This window comes from Arvicola amphibius, chromosome 12 (genome assembly GCF_903992535.2).
Source record: "Arvicola amphibius chromosome 12, mArvAmp1.2, whole genome shotgun sequence".
Lineage (NCBI taxonomy): Eukaryota > Metazoa > Chordata > Mammalia > Rodentia > Cricetidae > Arvicola > Arvicola amphibius.
In genome coordinates this window covers 20,446,079-20,469,862 of record NC_052058.2, presented here as the reverse complement: position 1 = coordinate 20,469,862, position 23,784 = coordinate 20,446,079, and the positions used below count along the sequence as shown (strand labels likewise).

Sequence of the window (23,784 nt, the reverse complement as noted above, 5' to 3'; positions counted from 1 at the left end):
AAGAATGATAGAACTAATATAAGAAAAACTATATAATGTAACTACAATGACTTTATACAATATATCCAGTCAATAATACATCACTAATGTGTAGTCAACTAACAACTAACACATTCAGAGAAAATACTCTACATCTTCTCTATTTTGGTGAGTACAAAGGTTGTACAGAATTCACTATTCTAACTCGCGTTACCAACACTATCTTTTAATGTCTCTCAAATTTATACTCTTTAAAAAGTTTATACTCTTTTTAAAATCTATTTTTTAAGTAATATTTTCTCATTTTAGATACCTATCCCTGGTCCCACTCCTGCCCTCTTCCCACTCCGCCACCTTACCTACACTCCACACCCCATCCATTCCTCAGAGAGAGTAAGACTTCCCATAGAGAGTCAACAAATCTGAAACATCCCTTTTAACCAGGACAAAGGCCGTGAATCTGGTATCAAGCAAAAGTATAACTATAAAGTTTTCAACTCCATCAGAGACCTGAGAAGGAAATCATATTACCTGAGTAAGCAGGAGGTGCAAGAAAACAACGTCCAAAAACTGTGAGAAATGAAAGAAGCAACTGGCTGCCTGGACAGTCACCAAGGTTCCTCTGGAATGCTGGAGTACCCATCTTCAGCCACCAGTCTTGTGTCTGTCAGACTTTTCTGTGAAGTACACTATTCTAAAGTGCCCTCCTACCTGAATGGTTGGTGAATGCTATTTATAATATATTGTAAAATGTTCTCAGAAACATATGTTAATTTATAGTCTGTTTCTAAGATTGAGGAAATATTAATCTGAGTATTCCATTGCTATAACAAATCACATCCCTGCAAATTCATAGCTATGTTAGCAACATACATCTTTCATTTTCCCTTCTGTCCTTCTGGCCCTATACATTCAACCCATCTCATGCTCTGTTTTCCTTGAGATAAAGTCCCAATCCATAAATTATTGTTACGTCTGCACCAGACCTTCAATGACAACATCATTTTTTTCTAGTTTTTAATTTTGGTCTTTGTTCATTTATACAGGCTTGCCCAAACACACATTTTATGGTTTCTCCTGAATTTTTGTTCTCTCTTTTATAGCTCTTTTATTATCCAGATAGTATTGTTTATTACCATATGCATTAAGTGTTTTTATTTGCCCTAGGAAGGAGTTTCCTCTATGGTTACTGTAAATGCCTTTGCCACACCTTCTGTATATATAGAAATGAGGGGCATTCTGTTTGGATTATGATTAGAAAAACACATTGTTTCTAGGAACACTCTGTTTACAATCCCTTTTTAGGTGACCATGTTTGCCACAATTATAATCCTTGACATTTTGAATTTTCCTCAAAGCTTTGGATATCACTTCCTATCTAAGCATCATCACGATCTTGAGATTCAGTATTAACTGTATCTCAGATCCATTCTTCCAAGGGTGCTGTCCTTGCCTTTTTTTTCTTTTTGGTTTTTCGAGACAGGGTTTCCCCCTGTAGTTTCTAGAGCCATAGAGCCTGTCCTGGAACTAGCTCTTGTAGACCAGGCTGGCCTCGAACTCAGAGATCCGCCTGCCTCTGCCTCCCGAGTGCTGGGATTAAAGGCATGCACCACCATCACCCAGCCATCCTTGCCTTTAAAGGCCTAATTATCCTTTTGCATTGAGACAAAAATTTCAAAGCCAGAGATTCTGTTTTCTAGTTTCTAAACTTTGTATCATTCCGTTTACTGCTGATGTCAATCTTTGTGAGAAATCTCTGAAGGCTTCCTTTGGGTCCTGTATAACTTTAGTAAATGACTCAATTTTCTTTTTTTAATTATTATAAAATTTATTTCTTAAAAAAGAAAACAGACTATCTTTTTTCATTTTACATATCAATCCCAGTTTCCTATTTTTCCCCTCCTCCCATTCCCTTTACCTATCCCTCCATTACACGCCCTATCCACTCCTCAGAGAGGGTAAGGCAAATTGCTTTGAGGAAGGTCCAAGGCCCTCCCTCCTTACTATATCTAGACTAAACAAGGTATCCATCCAAAGAATATGGGTTTCCAAAAATCCAGTACAAGAAATAGGGATAAATCTTGGTGCTGCTGCCAGAGGTCCTGCAGTCTGTTCCAACCACACAATTATCACCCACATTCAGAGGGTCTAGTTTGGTCCTATGCTAGTTGCTTCCCTGTACAGCTGGAGTTAGTGAGCTTCCATTAGCTCAGGTAAACTTATTCAGTGGGTGTCCACATCATGGTCTTGATCTATTTGTTCATATTCTTACTTTCCCAGTCTTCAACTGAACTCTGGGAGCTGAGCACAGTCCTCGGCTGTGAGTCTCTACCTCTGTTTCCATCAGTTGCTGGATGAATGTTCTATGGTGATATTTAAGATATTCATCAATCTGACTACAGGGCAAGTCCAGTTCAGGCACCCTCTCCTCTTTTGCTTAGGGTCTTAGCAGATGTCATCCTTGTGAATTCCTGGGCTTTTATCAAGCACCAGGTTTCTTGCTAGCCCCATAATGGCTCACTCAATCAAAATATTTTTTCTTGCTCTCATCTCTGTCCTTCTTCCATCTCGTCTGTCCCATTCTCTCAAGTTCTCCTTGCTGCTGCCCTTCTCCCTCCTCTTTTTCTTCTACCCTCCCTTCTCTCTCCATCCCTCATACTCCAAATTTTGTCAGGCAATCTTACCTATTTCTTCTTTTCAGGTGGATCTGTGTATATTTTTCTTAGGGTTCATCTTGGTACTCAGCTTCTCTAGAATCATAAACTATTGGCTTGTTATCCTTTGCTTTGCTTTACAGCTAGTACCCACTTATGAGTGAGTACATAGCATGTTCATCTTTCTGCGTCTGAATTACCTTACTCATGATGTTTTTTTCCTAGTTCCATCCATTTGTGTGCAAATTTCAAGATGTCATTGTTTTTTACCTCTGAGTAGTACTCCATTGTGTAAATTTACTACATTTTCCTCATTCATTCTTTGGTTAAGGAACATCTAGATTGTTTCCAGGTTCTGGCTATTACAAATAATGCTGTTATGAACATAGTTGAAGAAATGCCTTTGTAGTATGATTGAGCATCCTTTGGGTATATGCCCAAGAGTGGTATTGCTGGATCCTGAGGTAGGTTGATTCCCCATTTTCTGAGAAACTGCCATACTGATTTCCAGAGTGGTTGTACAAGTTTGCATTCCCACTAGATGGAGGAATGTTTCCCTTATTCCACATTCTCTCCAGCATAAGCTATCACTGATTTTTTTAAAATCTCAGCCATTCTGACTGGTATGATATGGTATCTCAAAGTAATTTTGATTTGCATTTCCCTGATGGTTAAGAATGCTGAACATTTCCTTAAGCATCTTTCAGCCATTTGAGATTGTTCTAAAGAGAATTCTGTTTAGTGTTGTTAGAGGTTTCTGTCCAGCCTGGTCCCATAGCCATTCAGTCCCAAAGAAACACACAGAGGCCTACATTAATTATAAACTGGTTGGCCTAGTAGCTCAGGCTTTCTTTTTAACTAATTCTTACATCTTAAATTAGCTCATAATGTTGGCTGTGTTAATCATATGGCTTGTTACCTTTTATCAGCAAAGCATTCCCACCTTGCTTCCTTTGTGTCTGGATGATGACTGCAGATTGAATTTTTCTGTTCCCAGAATTCTCTTATTCTTGTTGCCCCACCTATACTTTCTGCCTTGCTACTGGCCAATCAGTGTTTTGTTAAAACAATACAAGTGACAGGGTACAAGACATTGTCCCACAGCAGCTTAGTTCTGTATTTTTTAATTGGATCATTTGCAATTTTGATGTCTAATTTCTTGAGTTCTTTGTGTGTTTTGGAGTTCAGTCCTCTGTTTGATATGGCGTTGGTGAAGATCTTTTCCCATTCAGGAAGTTTCTTTTTTGTTTTATTGACTGTGTCCTTTGCTTTACAGAAGTTTCTCAGTTTCAGGAGGTCCTATTTATTTATTGTTGCTCTCAGTGTCTGTGCTACTGGGGTTATACTTAGGAAGTGATCTCCTGTGCCCATGCATTAAAGGCTACTTCTCACTTATTCTTCTATCAGGTTCAGTGTGGTCATATTTATATTGAGGTCTTTAATCCATTTGGACTTGAGTTTCATGTATGGGGATTGATATGGATCTATTTGCATTCTTCTACACATTGATATCCAGTTATGCCCACACCATTTGTTGAAGATACTTTCTTTATTCCATTGTGTGGTTTTTAGCTTCTTTGCTAAAAATCAGGTATTTGTAGGGTTGTGGATTAGTATCCGTGTCTTTGACTCAATTCTTTTGGTCAACCTGTCTGCTTTTATGCCAATACCAAGCTGTTTTCATTACTGTAGCTTTATAAAAGAGTTTGATGTCAGGGATGGTGATGATTGTTTTGGATATCCTGGGTTTTTTGTTTTTCCATATGAGGCTGAGTATTGTTCTTTCAAAGTCTGTCATGAATTGTGTTGGGATTTTGATGGAGATTGCATTGAATCTATAGATTGCTTTTGGTTTTAATTAATGGTAGTCAGATTGGATGCAGGGTATTATTTCAGTTTTCCTATTTCTAATAAGACTTTCTATGTATCCAATAAGTGGTAAACTTTGGAGAAAGTTCCATGGACTTCTGAGCAAATAGTATATGCTTTTGTGTTTGGATACAATGTTCTATAGATGTCTGTTAGGCTCATTTGCTTTATAAGGTTATTTTACTCCAAATTTTCTCTGCTATTTTGTTTTCTTGATGAACTGTTCATTAGTGAGAGTGGCATACTGAAGTCACCTACTTTCACTGTGCTAAACTTAATGTATGATTTTTAGCTGAACTAGTGCTTCTTTTGTGAAATTGAATACCATCGTGCTTGGTACATAATGTTAAAACTTGTAATATTTTCTTCCTGTATTGTTTTCCTTTAATGATTATTCAGTGCTCTTCCTTTTTACTTTTGGTTAGTTTTGGCACAAACTCTGTTTTATCAAATATTAAAATAGCTACTTTTCCCTGCTTACTTCTTACTTCTATTTACTTAAAATACATTTCTCCACTTTCTACCCTAAATTGATGTTTGTCTTTGACAGTTGGAGAATGTTTATTGAATGAAGCAGAAAGATAGATCCTGATTTCTAATCTAATCTGTTACTTTGTGTCATTTTATTAGAGGAATAGAGACCATAAATTATTCATTAATTCCTCTTATTTTGTTATTGTGGATTTCCCCCCTTCTTTTGATTAACTGTTTTGGTATTATTAATTTCTTATATCCTTTTTTATGTATTGACCCTTCATATTGTAATTTTTCTTTTTTCTGTATAATGATCTTCATATTGCATATTTTATTCTAGTGTCTTTTGTAGAGCTGGATTAGTACAGAAAAATTGTTAAAATGTGTGTTTTTCTAACATGAGATATTTGCTTTCTCTGTAGATTGTGTTAGATACTTTTGTTGCATATAGTAGTCTAGTATGACATCTGTAGTCTTTCAGAATGCATAGAACATTTGACCAGACCCTTATTTTCAGAGTACTAATTGGAAAATCAGTGTTATTCTAATAAGTCTACCTTTATAAGTGATGTGGTCTTTTTATCTCTCAGCTTTTAATAGCCTTTCTTTATTCTTCACTTCTCATGTTTGAATTACTGTATCTCACAGAGATTTCCTTTTCTGATCATATCAATTTGATGTTCTTTATGCTTCTTGCACCTTGATAAGCATCTCATTTTACATAAGCAATTTATCTATGATTGTGTTACATTATTTTCTATGCCTTTAAGCCAGTTTCTTCTCCTTCCACTAGATCTATTATTCATATGGGTTTTTTTTTTCTGGTCATAATACCCAAGTTTTTCTAGATGTTTGGTGCCTGCATTCCTTCAGATTTAACATTTATTTTGACAGAGATATCCATTGCTTCTACCTTCAAGACCTGAAGTTCCTTCTTCCATAGGTTTTAATTTGTTAGTAAGACTTTCTCTTTGACTTTGACTTCCCAAACGTTTCATTTAGAGCTTTACTTCAACTTGATTTTTTTAAGTGATTTTATTTATTTGTTAAATTCTTCTTTCATGTCTTCAATTGTCTTCCTTATGTAACTCAACTTACACTTGGTTGGTTTTACTCTTTGCTTTTTCAGGGCCCAAGACTCAGTTCCCATTTACATCTCATGGAGAGTTATTCTATGAATTCCCATCTTTAACTTGGCCTGTTCCTAGCCAGTTTTTCATTATCCCATCCACCTTTTGTATCTGGTCTTTTATCTTTCTTTATTCTATATGTCTTTCTTTATTTATTACTCTGTGGCTTGCTGTGTAGCTGGGTGGCTGGCCCATGGTGTCCTCTTTCCTTCTTTTCTTGGTCACTATCTTAATCCTCTTGCCACCCCCCCCCCCCCAGAATTCTCCTTCTGTTTATTCTCTCTGCCTGCCAGTCCCACCTAACCATTCTCCTGATAGTTATTGGATATTCAGCTCCTTATTAGATCTATCAGGTGATTTAGAGTGGCAGAGTCAGATAACTTCTCAGAGTTAAACAAGTACAACATAAAGAATGCAACATACCTTTGCATCGTTAAAGAAATGTTCCACAGCATAATTAAATGTAACACATCTTCAACTAACATACCACAACACCAACTATTTGTGTATACATGGCTTTTAATGAGGAATTTATTAATATCATCTTTATTGTCCTTAGGCATGTTCATAGTTGCTATTTTGAAGTATTTTTCATGTATTGCTACTAAACTGCTTTTCTCAGGGCTTATTACAATAGCATTTGAAGGGAAACTAGCCCACCAGAGCATGTGGCTAGGGCACACCTTGTCATTCTTCCCCCATTTCCTCTGACTTGTTGAAAACAACATTAGATTATAAAGCTAGCCTCCAAGGTCTATTCTCTTACTCGGACACCTTTTCATTTTGAGACTGACTACCAAAGTCCAGCAATCAGAAGACCACTTTGGTTCACCTAATTGATGTGTCTTCCCCACTTAATAAAAAATCTTTCTGTGAAAATGGGCATTTGGGTGTGAGTTTTTTTGTAATCCAGGATCTGGAAGGGAGTATTCACTCTGAAGGCATCCCATCCTGGGTTGCTGGATTATTTAGAGATAAGGTATATTGTCTTAATTACTTGTTTTGGTTTTTGTGCTGGTAATTAAGATTATCTAGTCATGAAATGCAAGGTTATTTTTGGTGTGGATATCTGTAAAACCATTCTGGGTGGATTTCAGTTTTTTGGTCACTATTATCCCCATCTGACAGTTAGATCGGGACAATAATGCTGAGATTTCAGTCTTGGGGTCACTGTGGAGTTAATGTCCAGACTGCAGTTAGTCCCAGCTTTTAAATTCTAGTTGGAATTCTGGGTTCAGATTCCAAATAGTCCCAGATTGGTGCAGTTTTTTTATTGATTTTTGTTGAGCTCTAAATTTTTCTCTGCTTGCCTCCCTACTTCTCCCCTCCCCTTCAATCCTCTCCCATGCTTCCAATTTACTCAGGAGATCTTGTCTTTTTCTACTACCCATGTAGACTAGATCTATGTATGTCTCTCTTAGGGTCCTTATTGTTGTCTAGGTTCTCTGGAATTGTGATTTGTGGTCTGGTTTCCTTTGCTTTATGTTTCAAAACCACCTATGAATGAGTACATGTGATAATTGTTTTTCTGGGTCTGGGTTACATCACTCAAAATGATGTTTTCTAGTTCCATCCATTTTTTTGCAAAATTCAAGATGTCGTTATTTTTTTCTCCTGTGTAGTACTCCATTGTGTAAATGTACCATATCTTCCTTATTCATTCTTTGGTTGAATGGCATTAAGGTTGTTTCCAGGTCTGGCTATGACAAACAATGCTGCTATGAACATAGTTGAGCACATGTCCTTGTGGCATGATTGGGCGTCCTTTGGATATATACCCAAAACTGGTACTGCTGGGTCTTGAGGAAGGTTGTTTCCTAATTTTCTGAGAAATTGCCACACTGACATTCAAAGGGGCTGTACCAACTTGCATTCCCACCAGCAATGCAAGAGTGTTCGCTTTTCTTCACAACTGCTCCAGCATAAGTTGTCATCAGTAATTTTGATCTTGGCCATTCTTACTGGTACAGATTTTTAACACCAGGTTAGCACAGTGGTTCTCAACCTTCCTAATACTGTATCCTTTTTTTTTAATTTATTAAAAATTTCTGCCTCCTCCCATCCCCCCATTTCCCTCCCACTGCCCCCCGCCCTGTCCCCTTCCCTCTCCAGTCCTAAGAGAAGTCAAGGTGCCCTCCCCTGTGGGAAGTCCAAGGCCCTCCCTGCTTCACCCAGGTCTATGAAGGTGTGCATTCAAACAGACTAGGCTCTGAAAAAAGTCAGTACATGCAGTAGAATCAAAACCCGGTGTCATTATCACTGGCTTCTCAGTCTTCCCTCATTGTCAGCCACATTCAGAGAGTCCGGTTTGATAACATGCTCCTTCAGTCCCAGTCAGGCTGACCTTTTAATACAGTTCCTCATGTTGTGGTGACCCTGACCATATAATGATTTTCACTGTTACTCCATAACTGCAATTTTGCGATCACTATGGATCCTAATATAAATGGCCTTAGTGACTGTTACGAAAGTGTCATTCGAGCTCTAAAGGAGTTGCAACCCACAGGTTCAGATCTGCTGGGATGTAGAAAGGGAAGGGCTGGCTCCATAGAGAATAAAGAGAAGAGGAAAGCTTAGTCCCCAGTCCTGACACAGCCACAGAAGAAGCAAGATGTCTGCCTCGCGGAAAAAGGTACCAAGCCACATGGCTAACATAGACAAGAAAATGGTCCAATATAAGTTGTAAGAGTTAATAAGAGGTCTGAGCTAATGTCCCAATCAGTTTATAACTAATGTAGACCTCTGTGTGATTTCTTTGGGACTTAATGACTGCAGGACCAGGCTGAACAGAAAGCCTCTGACAACAAGCAGCCACTCTATTTTCTCTCTCCTGCTTAATGAGGGATCTCCCTATGAAAACAAGCATTGGGTATGGTTTGTGCCTAATCCAGAATCTAGAAGGGAGCTCCCACTGTGCATGATCCCCTTAAGGGTTGGGGGCTTACTTATGACACAGATATATTGTCTTGATTGTTTATGTTTTTGTTGTTTTCTTGGGAACCATGCATCTCTAGTAAATATCTGTAACACCTTTCCTGGGTGGATGTTCAGTTTTTGGTCTGTTGTCCCCATCTGATAGGTTAGACCAGGAAAATAATGCTTAGATTTCACTCCTGGGGTCAGTCTGGGTGTTACTGTTAAAACTTCAACTACTCTCAGATCTCAAGCTCTAGTTTGAGTTCTGGATTCAGATTCTAAGAAGTCCCAGATTGGTGCAGTGGTGATCTTGGTATTAGGATAGCACACTTATTCTCAACCTTTCTAATGCTGCACCCCTTTAATACATCCTCATGTGGTGACCCCATTAATAAAATTATTTTCATTACTACTTCATAACTGTAATTTTCTACAGTTATATCATAATGCAGATGATCTTACATGACCCTGTGAAAGGGTTGTTCAAGCCCCAAAGGGGTTGTAACCCACAGGTTCAGAAACACTGGGAGGTAGAAAGGGAAGGGCTGGCTCCATAGTTCTGATAAACAGGTCTTAGAGTCCAGCTCTAGGAATAAGAGCAGAGAAATAACCAGAGTTACCTTGGCTATGGCCATGGAAATCAGTGAGTCTTATATGGATGGAGGTGGCTTATGTGAAGGGGCTGAAGTAAGAAGGCAGCAGATGCTCTAAGAGTACTCTGGAGAGAACAGAATGGAGGAGACAAAAGAGGGCACAGGTAAGCAGGTGGGCAACATGGTTTCCTGTCAAATTTGGTGGCTCTGACGTCCCTTGTAGAGAGAGAGGTGGGTACCTTGCGTTTTAGAGAATCACAAAGGGATGAAGCAAGACCAGGAGAAATGACTGAATGGGTGATCCTTTTTTCATGTTACCAGCTTGTCCTTCACTGCCAAAAAATAACAATAAAAACGGCATAGGAGTCCTATATTAAGACTAACCTTGAGAGGACAGTTTCTCCAAGTTCACACAGTGATGTTGAGCTGTTTGCTGATAGCAGAGAAGAATTTCTGTAGACTAGATACAGAATGTATCACATACAAGAAACATTTTCTATTTGCACCAATCATGTTAGTATTTCTATTAGGTTTTGAGGAAGTGCTCTGGCTCTAGCCTAGATAGAAAAGATTCCCAGATCATGTGGATTCCTCAAGTTTTATAGCACAAGAAGTAAAGACATAAAAAGCATTTGAAAAAGCATCACTGAAACTGCATCTTTGAGAGGAAAGCCATGGGCAAAAATTGCAGCTTTCTCAGGGTATCTGTACATTGTTCTAAACAGTCAGAGTTGATATAAGGGTCATCTGACTGGCTGTGTGACTGACAGTTGTTTTTTTATTTCCCAAGGAAGTTACAGTTAAATAGGAGAGCCCAAAAAAATGGTAATAAGTTACCAATTGTGCAGTCACCAAGCTTGTTCCTTGTCTAGTTGAGCGACTTGTTCAAATGTGCCTGAAAGTACATTAAGGATTGAGAAAAAGTCAAAAGACAGAAGATAGAATTAGGAGACCTCTCACTGAATACTGAAAAACCCCAAGTTTATTAATCATAGTCCTTAATACCCCAAGCAAAAGGGGAGTGCAAAAGACTTCCTTACCAATGATACAAGGAACACACAATCATAATAAACTCCTTAATACTCAACACATCTAGTAAGCACAATCTTAGTCAAAAATCCTGTTATTTGGCCTTGACAAGATTTACCTCTCTGTCCATGAGTCTAGAGAGAAATGGAGTCACTGTGGGCCCCTGCAGTTCCTACATCTGCATCTCAGGAATTAATAGCATCTTCCTGCAAAAAGAAATCAAAAATCAAAAAATCTTTCCTCATAGAGGAAAGATTGATAAAAACACAGGGAGTTAACAAAAGGATTCAGAATAGCAGAATATTTTAATAATGGGTGGACACTCACATCCTGCAAGCAAAATCATTAAGGCCAAGAAATAAACCACTTAGGGGTTTAAGGAAACCATGAGACAAGATATAATTCTGTCCTCCTTCCTCAAGAATATCCAGGATGTTGCTAGGCATGCTCAGATAAGCTTTTTCCAAACATATTATGTGGAAAAAGTAGAGATCAACCAAGTTCTACAGAAGGGGCTCAGACCACCTGAACTACCTGAAAAGGACACTCTCCAAAGTGTTGTACTGTCTACAGTCTGTCAAGGGTGCTCCAGATTTTTGGCTGTTGTGAGCTGATAATCATTTTGGGAAGAATTGGTGGCATAGCAATCTTGGAGTCATTTCTTCTTCTATAAGTAACACTTCATCAATATTCCTATAAGAAACACAATAGAAATAAATCCTACGGGTTCAACAAATTGAACTTATTTGGATCTGATCTTTGGTCTGTGGTGAATAGATACTTGTTTACACCTTCTGAGGAAAATTTTCATACAAAACAGTCAGAGAATGGTTCCAGTCTACTTTGTGTAGGTGGATTTGCTACTGTTACCCTCATCTTTGTTGCATAGCACTTGTGGATTATACAAATTGAAACTTTAGGTCTATATAAGATCCAATTCCCTGTCTCTTTCTTTTATGGAAATTATTTTATGGAAAGTCATCATTTTCTTCTCTCTGTTCTTTGGTGTGTCAGGAAACTACTGATAAAGTGTTATATAAGGAAGGTAAATGAAATACAGATCTGCAAGTTTGGGAATTCAAGAAATAACTTTCAGCATTTGGTGTGGTTTCTTCTTGTATCTTTGTTACATTATATGGTGGTGGTCAGAATCTAAGCTAAATGTTTCCAAAATCTTGCCCTTTAATTCGAAGATTTATGTAAAGGCTCATACAAATTATAAAGAAGCCTAGATACTTTTCTCAAAGCACAGTGACAGTATAGAGCGGACAGGAAGATGCGTGAAGAGCAACAGTGGTCACATGAGGAAAGGTGTTCAGGGCCCCAGTTTTTGTTTGGAGCCACTTTCATGATGTTCAAGAGAAGGAGTTGGGGTGCTGTGGGGTATGACACAGGTGAATCTTCATTTCAACTGACAGGCTTAGATTAGGTAGGCATTACTTCCTGTGCATGTCCTTTCCACAAAGTATTTCATTTGATTATATACACACAATTATATATAGGAGGAAGGTGGTAGCATGATATTCGTCATGAAAGGTCCTTGTGAGGACACAGTTTGTCTTGGTGTACATGTATCAGAACTAGTCTAGCCTGGATTAGATTGTTTTTCTTGGTATCAAAAAGATTTTATGAAATATTTGAATATAAATAATATATGTAGCTATTTCTAAGGGCAGTAATCATTTTCATTATTTCCAACATATATATATATATATATATATGTATACACACACACACACACACACACACACACACATATATATATATATATATATATATATATATATATATATTGATGTATGTGGGTATCCATGTGGTCAATAGGTTTCAGGTATATTGATAGCAAAATGTGTGTACACAGGAGATGCAGATAATGGTCTCAGGCTGGAAAATGCAACTGCGGTTATCAAACAAGAAAAGTGAAGTCTCAAGTGACTAAGGTGTTTGCCATGCTAGCCTGTCTCATCCTCATGTGCTGGGAGAACAAACCGAAAACAAAGGAAATAATAAAAGAAAAAGAAAAATAACAAAACCAACAATAGAATTTCCTTCCACATATGATTTTCAAGTTGCATTGATCTATTGATGGGAAGTGACCATGAACTAACACCCCATCCCCATTAAACCCAAATTTCCATGATATTAGATTGGGAAATAAGACATGGATTTCCAAATTCACATGGGTATGTAGAAGTAAGTCACAAAACAATCACACACCAGTTTGGAATTCTAATTAATAAAAGGGTTATTTATTTAAGGGGGAAACTTAGAGATCACTGTCCTAGACAACAGCCCTCTGCAAGATCAGGAACTGAGGCTAGGAGCCAGAAGCAAGAGAGGAAGAGCTGGGCTACTGCTGCTTTTTAAAACAAAAAGACCACTCCCAAGTGGGCTGGTATCTTAAAGGCTATTGGCTGAAGGAGCAGAATGAGCTCCTGCAGCAGTTAATCCATTTTCACAGCAGTAAAAGAAGTAAACAATACTCCAGAAAGGCCTCTCTGGGAATTGTGACTAATTTCTTAGTTCCTTTACCACAGGGCTTCGTCATTTTTATCTCAAGGTTTCCAGTGACATAATTTCATTCTAGAATTTGAGTTGAGATTCCGTACTGTTGCAAATAATATTCCCCACTCATAAAACACCTCACTTTTGTGGATTCTTTGCTCAAATAATTAAACTCTATGAAACACTCAAATTTGTTGAACAAAAAGGACCTGAAGACTTGTCCTGTCCTCAGCAGACTAGCTTTGGAAACGGCACTCAAGGCTGAATTCAATCTTCTGTGTCTATTAATGCCTTGGTTTATCTAGGGCAGATGTGGTCTACTTGTTCTTTGAAATGCTTTGTCCTTAACATCACATGTGAAGCATATATTCTATACTTTTCATTTGACAGCAATTCTCAAATGACTGACAGATATTCCCAAGGAAGCACTGCTTTATTGAAAATGTGGTTTATATATAAGTTTTATATGTATAACTTACAGATAAACAAGTATAAAAGTTATTGATAAAAATATGGAACTTAGATCATACAAAAGTTTATAAAGAATATGAAAAAGTACCACTTCCTAGAATTAAGAACAGTTCTGATGGTGGCAGCGCAGACCTTTAATCCCAGCACTCAGAAGGCTGACAGGTAGATCTCTGAGTTCAAGGCCAGCCTGGTCTACAAAGTGATTTCCAGGACAGCAAGGACAAAACAGAGAAATCCTGTCTTGGAAAACCATAAAAAAGGAGCTGGCTTTCATAGATATGGTATTGCAACAGTTCATGTATACATGTATTTTCTGGACTTGGATCTTATCTCCATAACCAGTATCTTTGCTATCCAGGTTTTCTGATATGAATCAGGCTTGAGGGACTTTCTTTCTGACATTGACGACCTTAAAGAAGAAGATGATGAGGTCAGATCAAGTGAAATTCAAATGGCTCCAAACACTCTGTACATCATACTGACATGTCCCTATGGGTCATGTCCCATTTCTCACTCATCTATCTCTTTAAATGCCTCTCTGTCCTTGGAGTCAACTTTCTTCCCTTCTTGGGACTATGAGAATAGCTAGTCACTCCTACAGCCTTGAGCACAGGTGGAAGGCCCGGGTATGACACAGAGCTCCAGAGAAGAAGAAGGAGCTGTTATCCCTTAGGTAGAGATTGAGTTGCAGAATCTCATTGAACAGGCAGGTTGGGAGGAGGGAGAAAGGACTTTGCTGTTGCAGCTGCCATGGGAGAAAGGTTTGAAAACTTGGTTGGTGGTCTGGGAATCATGGTGCTGTAACAGCGTTTCTATGTGAAGGAACATGTAATCCCTTCCATTTCTTCTGTTCAAGTGCTTATAATGACCTTTTTAGAAGTGTAAAATGAATCCCACACAATGTGTAAGTATGACAAGGATTGTGGATTTTAGCACATTGTGGTCTGACTTGCCAAGGGCATCCTTGGAAACTTATGATTTCTGTTCATCATGCTCTGTAACAGATAGTATTTGAATATTATACATGAAGGCTCCAAGGCTCTTTGTGTTTTAGTCTTTGCTCATTTTGAAAAATCAAAGAGTCATAATTTGAAACAAACATCTTAATTACCTGAGTCCTATCAAATTATCTCTCTGTTTTGATAAATGAAATACTTTTTATCATTAGCTAAACATATAACAACTTTTGAGTTTTTGAATTTTTTCTTTATTATAATTTAAAATTATTTACTTAAAAGGTAGTGGAAAGAACTTTATTATTAAACATGAAAAGTTTAATTTTTATTTCTGTTGGATTGTCTATGTAATGCGAACAGTTAAGTATACTATATATATGTATTTATGAAATCATATATATGAATGATTCTTAATAATATTAAATTCCAGAGCACACACCTGCATGTTACTGTGTCTTACAGACTTCAGTTGCCATGTATCTTTGCTTGATGACAATTCAAAACAGACGAGTCGAAGTTTTTGGCCTGGCTCACACTTTATACTGGTCAGTCTCCCATAGACCACCACTTCCATGTTCCCTGTATCATCTTCAATTCCATAGTAAATGAAGGGATTCCTCTCAGTTTTCTGAAAAGCCAGTTAACATTCATCTTTTAGGAAATGTGTCAAAGCTTGTCACCTCTATGAGGAATAAAGAGTGTCATCATAAACCTGTCCTTGCTAAGGCAAGGATGGCTTTTAGGTTTAGAATCACAGGCACAAGGGCCAGGGAGATGGCTCAGTGGGGTAGGGGACTTGCTGGCAAGCCTGATTACCTGGGCCCAATGAGCAGGATTCATGGTAGAAAGAGAGAATTCATTTGTGGAGCTTCTCTCCTGACTTCCACACTACTTTAAAAGTTTTTGTGTTTCTTCCCATCCTTCACAGACAAAATAAATAACTGAAAAAAGGTTTTCAGGAATAAGAGAGTTTAAGATGTTTTAGTGAACAAGTCTTTTCTTTGAACTCCCTCTTGAAGCCTTGTGAGCCTAGCCTTAATGATTAGGTCACTACTGCAACCCTTGGAAGCCACTCTTATGTTTCACCTACTTGATGATTTCTTCTGCTTGGTGTTTTAAGGGGAAAAATGAGTATATTTCTAAGTACTGTGGTAACATAAAAGAATATCAGATTTTTAAGGGACAGAAAATGAAAACAAAAATAAAAAGCAAGAACCCTTTAGTTACCATTGCAGGTTTCTTAGGTATCTCCAGGAGGCCTGAGAAGAAAGGCTTCTTGTGGCCATTGTCAGTCTGAGAAACACTAGTATAAGTCTTTTAAATTTAATTTATTTCAATTTTTATTGAAAATAAACTCATTTTCATGTAACATAATCTGATCATAATTTTCCCTTCCCTATTCCTCCTAGACCATCCTCACGTTACTACCCTTCCAATTCCACAGCTTCTTTGTCTCTCTCTTAAGAAAACAAACATGTGAATAAAGACGAAATTCAACAAGAATGAAACAAAAGGAACACACTAACAGAAATAAGAAATAGTATGTGACACAAATGTACAGACATGCAAATAGAAACTAACAATCAGACGATGAGACACAGGACTGTTACACCCACGCATCACACACACACCACACACACACACACACACACACACACACACACCACACACACCACACACACACACACACACACACACCTCCTTTTTAAATGGATCACATTTGCTCAGTGCACACCTTGTTCACTCTACTTCTTCCTAGTCACTCAAATGTTAAATCTACAGCTTTGAGTCCTCGTGTTAATGTTCGTGCCCCACTTAGTTTACTTATTGTGTAACCGAATGCACCAACACAGTCAAAAACAGCATAGATAAATTAAAAAGCCATGGATAATTCATAAACAATAAATTATAAAATCATACACTTAACAAGCATACTAATGAATTGGTACCATGGCACTTAAAGAAACACCAGAAAGTCACAGATTTGTTGAATTTCCTCACTTCCATTGTGCCTAGTTATAAATGTGAAATTAAACTAGACTGTAAAACTCCTCTTCCTTTCATTGTTTAAAACATTAGTCACCCTATAAAAAGAGCTTGATACAATGTAAAGAATATTACAATGAGAACACATTAAAGAAATAATCTTGGCTTGTTGTTCATGGCTTCAATCTGGGCCACAATAGTCTCTTGTTTTTTATTCTCATCTTCTCAGACTGTATGGAGGCTTTGAGTTTGGCTCTTTTCGCAACTCAGTTGCCAATAATATGGGTATGGAAGCTATCAAAGAATTAGAATCTGGAAGTGTGCTATAAATTGAATAGTGTCTTTGAATAAGATGGATATAATGGATTGTCCCTGGTAGAAAAAATGCCAAAGGTTATTGATGAATCGATTTCTAAAGATTTTTCTTGGTTTTCCCTTGTGGAGAAGAATGATAAGAGACTCCCAATCCCCAAATGAGGAAACCATGCTCATCTCTTTCTGATACGAAGAGCAGTTACTTCCTGTGCTAAATAAGTTGAGCAAATTCCAGTGACAAGTTAAAACTTAAAATCCCAGACTGCAAAAGGAATTCCACAGTACCGCAATGGCTTACCTTGTATACCACAAACTCTCCATTCACATATGTCCCCTGTGCCTGCGAGAAAAGATCCCTAATTTTAGGAGTCGCATTGGCTCTTTGCCTCAGTGTTTTTGAGATAGCCATTGTTCTGTTCATGTCTACATCAGACACACAGGAAGCTTCATGTATTTCCAGAAACCCATTTAAGCCAAAATAATTTGATATGGCAATGATCTTATTTGGAATGAACTTGTTCTTTAGGACTGGGTCAAAAATCTTCACTCTGAAGAATTCATTCTCAGTCGCCACTGTGGCATGGAACATCCTTTTGTCATCAATCAAATCATAAGTAAATGGTTCTGTTACTTTCAAAACCATCACTTCTTTGGATTCTTGATGATAACCCTCTTCCTTAGCAGGTTCTGCTGGTATGTTTCCCGTCCTTGGTGTCTACATAAAACACACACAGGATAAACATGCATAATTCAGACAGATCATAAGGCACAATTCCACAATCTCTCTGAGTACCATGGAGAACGTCCGAACAATGATTGCCATCTGTAACCTAGATAAAAGGAGAAATGGACATTTACTTAAATCCCTACCTAGTGTTTCCAGTTAATGCTAATTTTACCTGGTAAATAAAGGGATTATACTTATTTTAGTCATGGGGGCTGAACTCAAAGCCCCCAATGCTCTAGTCAATTCTTTATGTATGAACATTCTGAAGATTTCAGTTAGAAAACCTTGGCTAAAATATCAAAACTTTCTACTAAAAGGGTTAGACAGGCAGCTCCGGGAAGAGCCCTTTTGATGTTGTTAATCAGAAAGGATTCAGACTAGCAGTTCTTCTTTTTGCATAATAGCAGGCATGGAGGAGAATCCTGGGACCAGAGAAAGTTTTCAAACCATTTTACTTTGATCACCTGCTTTCTTAGTTTACTGCTCCATATTTGAGCATCAGGAGAACATGTTGAAATGGAGCCAACACTGTAGAACTGAAAGTGGAAGTGTGCTGGCAGTCATGGCCAACATAGATACCATTCCATGGAGACAGCTGTAAGTGGTAGCCCTCTCTGAAATTCGACTTGAAAACATGTAGACTTCACCATATTGTTAGCAGTGTTTAACTATGATTCTCTAACTATGTGTTTTTATATCAGAAAGTATTTCTAATATAAGTGGAACAGTAATTAGGTGGGGGCATTAATTTTAAGATTAGAAAATGTTTATGATTAGGAGATTTTATGAGAACTATTTTCATGGTTAGGATGGTTGTAATTATATTAGGATGGCATCAAAATGAGAACAGGAAATGGTTCCCTTTGATGAGAAATGTCTGGGAGAGTTTAATGTATGCTTAGAAGGGATCTGATTCTGACTCTCAGGAAAAGTGATCCTTACAATTACACAGTATTTAGTTAGTGAATGGACAGGGGTAAAGACTTCAAAGCAGGGAAACAGAATGTGTCGAAATACCTGCTTAGAGGAACACAGAATGGTGAAAATAACTCCCGAAGTTGCATTACCAGCAGTGGGAAAGGTCTGAGAAGAAAGTAGGCAATGGGGATTGATATATTCCAGTGTTCATCTCTGTCTGTCTCCTCTATACTTCCTTCTGAACCCTAAGCAGTTGGTTGACAGCCTTAGAAATCATTTCATGAATATTTACCTTTTCAATACCACGGAGGCTGTAAAAAAATGAATAAATAACTTAATGAGATATTTAATAATAGGAGGAAAATCTCTGAAGTAGGAATCAATGAGATATTTTTCTAAGGCTGTGGTGAGCCCAGTTAAACTTCAGGAAGGGGCAAGCACTGCGAAGAGGAAAGAGCTACCTTGTTGGAGGAACTGCTCAGTGGTGTCGGTGGAGGGCTATGAGAGGTCTGGAGACAACCTTCATCTTTCAGTATGTAGCTTCCTGAAGGTTCTGGAAGCTGAGTCTGCTCCTGGGTAAGCTTCCTTTTCTTGCCATCTTCAATTTTTGTGGGCATCTTTCTCTTTTTCTGAAAGAACAATGTCTTTCTTTATTGATTTTCCTGTGTGTTGGAAACTGAACTCCAGCTTTGCCCATGCTAAGATGTGCTTTTCTATACAGTTTCTTCTCCAGACCTTAGCAATGTTGTTAGAAGTAAGTAAAAAATAATATATTCAAGTCCATAAGAATCTTTGTTTTATTACTGGATTCTAATTATATTTGTGTCATTGTGCTTACCTAAGTCTCAACAGATGGATTGTATAGTGTGGTGATTTGAATAAGTTTACCCCCTATAGACTCATAGATTTAAATGCTTGAATGAGGTAGTTTGTCACTGAGGGTTGGGCCTTGATATTTCAGATGGTCAAGCAGGCCTTCTCACTCTCTGTTACTGCTGCCTGTGGAGATGTAGAACTCTAAGCTACCTCTCCAGAACAATGTCTGCCTGCATGCTGCCATGCTTCCTACTTAGATAATAATGGACTAACCCTTTGAATATAAACAAGCTCCCATTAAATGATTTTTATAGGGCTTGCTGTAGTCATGACCTTGCTTCAAAGAAATAGAAACCCTAAGACATAAAGGATTGCCTTATAAAAGGGTTAAAAAGTTACATTTATCTCGTCCTATTTATTCCTGCGGTGTCATAAGAAAATAGCTGTGGAATAACAAACTCCATATGTAGGCTGAATTGGTTTAAGAGTCATATGCTAAAGTGACTGATATTTTAGTAAATGGTCTTTAAAAAGCCACATAGTGATTTTTTGTTTACATCTTTGAGGGATTATACTACACCTATATATCTGCCACAAAATGAGTCACAGACCTCAATGAATTTGTTGACTTAGAACTTCATTTTCATAGAGCCTTAGACTAGATAGATAGAGTGCTGAATTTTCCTAAAGGGTTAAGAAGGGGAAGAACCTGGGTAGAAGCATTTTGTCTGGAGATTAGCCACTTTACCTTTGAAGGGGGTTTATTCTTGTTTGATTCATTACCAGTGGAAAGAGATTGGGAACTACTGGGTGCATCTTGCTTTCTTTTTCCCAATGCAGTTTTATTTTTTCCTTTCTTTTGCTTCTGAACTATTGGAATAAAGGAAACACAGTACATCCAGGGATTAAGATGGTTGAAGCTCACTCAGAATTATTTATTTTCTTTCAGTTTTAAAAATGGATATTTTATTTCCTTTTCATTAATGATTTTAGAGAAAGACAATAATTTCATGTTGATTTTAACAAAACCATTATCGTTCAATTTTACCAATAAAAACTTAAGAGACGGATGTTGGGGTGAAAGCCTGCTAGCTCACAGAGACAGAGATAGCAACCATCTGATCTTTCTTTTCCACTGATGTTCCATAATTCCGTTTCCAGTACCACCTCAAACCAAAATCCTTCAAGCTCAATGTCCTTCACTCTACTTCCTGTGCTTCTCTCTAGCCGTCATGCTGACTTTCTGTTACTCTTGATGTTTTGTTCTTAATAGTCTTATGTTTGCTTTCTTTCAACTGGTTGCTTGTTCCATCCCTTAATCTATGCTTGACTTTTTAAAATTCTATTAAAATATTCAAGCTGCAAACTCTTGGATTAAAGGTGTGTGCTAGGGCGGAGGCATGCCAAATTCTAGCAACAGGGTTTTTTCCCCCCAGATAATAATGCAAGCTCTTGGTGGAAAGTGTGATCAAGTATCCAGCGATGATTTCAAGAACTATTTCGTCTGTACTTGTGTCTGTGTGTTTACTTTCTTCTGCTATAGAGGCTTTGCCTGGATAGAAGGGTTTCAGTGGTAAGAAGTCAGATACAGGAATTACTTCAGGGGATTTTCTGCTCAACCCAGCTGTAGTGGACTTAGCTTCTCTATTTTGGGAGCATATATTTATGTTAGTATAACCCTGTCCCTCTTATCCTACAGTTTTATTTTAAAAACATGAAACTTTTATCATAATACTAATAGGTCACCTTCTAAAGAAGATAATTCCAAATCATAAATAAGGATAAAGAATTATGTTTTGATATTTGATGTAACAAAGCAGCAACATTGGGTTTTGACTTCCATATTGGCCATATATCATTCTATGTAACTCAGGATATTTTCAATCTGCAGGTTTTCTTGACTGAGGCTCCTTATGCTAAATTCTCAGGTTAGAATTGTATACCAGTATATCCAATATTTTTAAAATCTGGTGTTTTTATATGAAGAAACTCCTTCACATCTCTAATATTTGTACTTCTACTTAAATATTAGATCACTTTTTTAGCAGAATATATATCCATCAATGGGTAAGATTGTTAATCAAGTATTAAATTTACTCTATTTAAATGCTTCAAGTGATTTTTTCAAGTTTTCTTTTATCATTTTCTTGTTTTTCTACCACGATAGGTACTCGATTCTACCTCAACAACTATTCTTATTTTATTTACCTACAAAGCAAAAGATGTCTACCAGAAATGTATTGAGTTTTTTTGTAAGAGTTCTCGAAATCACCAATTTGATGACATCTGAAATGTTTCCATCTCTGTAATTTCTAAGGAATATGCTGGGAAAGCAACATATCAGCTCTGAACCCTGCAGGGAACTAGAAATTATGGGGAGGGTGGAGAAGGGATGAGTGTCTCTTTGGTCCCCGTTACCTTTTGCCTTCTCTGCTTTAAGGGTTTTGGCAAGACCTTCTAGTTCTTTAATGCTCTGGCACACATCTATCAGTTCGTCCAGTCCTGCATCTTTTGGGAATGTATCCTCCATCTGGTCAGCAATCTGAATTCTGTCATAATCATCTTGCATCTTTTTAGATAGATTTAGTTTTTTTCTTAATATGGACTTGATCATCCTAAAGTGGTTGTCTTCCATACACTCTAATCCATTTAGAAGAATGATTCTCTTGTATTCACTCATTATCCCTAAAATTATGGACAACCCTAAAAGATGAAAATAGATGTAAGCAGACATAGGATTATGCACATATACAGGCAATTACAAGTCAGATATTTCTGTGTGAGTGAATGACCCCAAAAGGTAATATCCATAATTGCATGTGAGAGAAAAATAGAGTTAAATATAATCTGTGTCACTGTGCAAAACTGATATAGAACTCCTGTATTAATAAACAAGTCTAGGAAGTTTCCCTTTTCTAGACATGTTAGGTCACTTAGACCAGTGGCAGTTGTGGTGGAGTCAAGTGTTGGATCAGTAATTATTGCAATGTTTATTTAGTTTTGTGCTATGAGTGTCATAATTCTGGGTCCTTCTTCCTTTCTTATTTGGTGCTATAGTTCATCCCTGGATATCTGCCTGTGGGTGGGTTTTTGATTGTTTCCATTGTAAAGTGACCTATAAGCAACTGGGCTCCATCCTATTACAGTGTACGTGGATGAACCACTACTGAAGTATCATGGCCATGCCGAGCCACTGACCCTTGTCCACTTGGCTTTCCCTCAAACACCCCTCATGAGCATACTGTCCCTCCTGGGCTCTGATTGTGCATTTGGGTCCTTTTTTGTTCATATTGCTGTCAATATCCCAAATGTCTACATACTTTTCAGAGCAGCACCCTAGATTTTATTGAATGGAATTATGTCAGTAGTTTCTTGATTTTTATCCTTTCAGGCTTAACTTAGTGTTTCTATTTGTACATAGACACAATTTTTACATAAAAGTCATGCTTAAATGCGCCACAGATCTTTTAAAATTTTCTTAATTTGTCAAAAATATTTCTTTCTCCTAAAATATAAAAGAAGTTCTTGAATAATCTGCACTCATCCCATTTATATTTATTTTTAATCTTGAGGTCATTTGCTGCAAAATATACAAAATACAATCTTATTGTCAAGGTTTATGATATGTCTAATTTCTTTTATATTGCTTAGAAAACCTTTGAAAAGATAAAATTTAAATGGGTTCATTAGTGAGAGGATAGGATAGTAGAAGAAATAGAGAGGATAACTAACACTAATTATGTTTACAAAAGCTAAGATAGAAACCTACTGATGTAACATTTTCTAAAATATAAAATAATGTAATATAATGATATGTGATATGATATAATATACACTCTATCTATTTATCTATTCATCTATCTGCCATCCATCATTTGTTCTATATAATATCTATCAAGAATTTACATGAAGTTACTATATAATGAGTAACAAGTTTCTAATAGACACCATAGGTTAACAAAATGCCCAGTTCTAGGAATGAATTTTCTCTGTTAAAGTTATTGGCCAGTCAGTTCTCATATACCCCCAACATATAGCTTGTTGACAATGCTCTTGATTATATTCCAGAATGTATTACTGAAGACACCACATTCTTGAGTCACAGAACACAAACAAATCAATTTGATACTCACCTGGAAGCCTCATCCTTACTGGATAGATTTTGCAATTCTGGAAGGTATTCTGTACAATACCTTCCAGATGCGCAAAATAGTCACTAACCTTACCTGGTTGTAGATTATTGGAGGTAACAAACAGTCTGTCTACACATGGTCACCGGTGCAATAGTGGCAGGAGTGTTGTGGGATTAATCGTCCATTTTTTGATTTGATCTCTGGCATGTATAAGTTGAAACCAATACCTGGCACCATTTCTGAGATGGAAAACCTATGACAAGACTACTCATAGTTCCTTGTTGATAACCTATTAATTTTACTCTACTCAGTA

The 23,784-nt window shown here is 37.3% G+C and overlaps 1 protein-coding gene across 1 annotated transcript in view; it reads right to left on the bottom strand.

Annotated features, from left to right (window-relative positions):
• The window catches only part of LOC119827054 (gamma-interferon-inducible protein 16-like), a 39,613-nt gene extending 16,584 nt beyond the window's left edge, over positions 1-23,029 (bottom strand). Inside the window, exons 1-6 of the mRNA XM_038348511.1 lie at positions 21,757-23,029; positions 20,087-20,208; positions 18,984-19,151; positions 17,176-17,592; positions 15,016-15,204; positions 10,000-10,075 (exon numbers count right to left, since the gene is read on the bottom strand). Of these exons, the coding sequence (XP_038204439.1) occupies positions 10,000-10,075; positions 15,016-15,204; positions 17,176-17,592; positions 18,984-19,151; positions 20,087-20,208; positions 21,757-22,072 (1,288 nt within the window). The 5' untranslated portion in view covers positions 22,073-23,029. The remainder of the gene's footprint in view (positions 1-9,999; positions 10,076-15,015; positions 15,205-17,175; positions 17,593-18,983; positions 19,152-20,086; positions 20,209-21,756) is intronic.
• Positions 23,030-23,784: the final 755 nt, after the last annotated feature.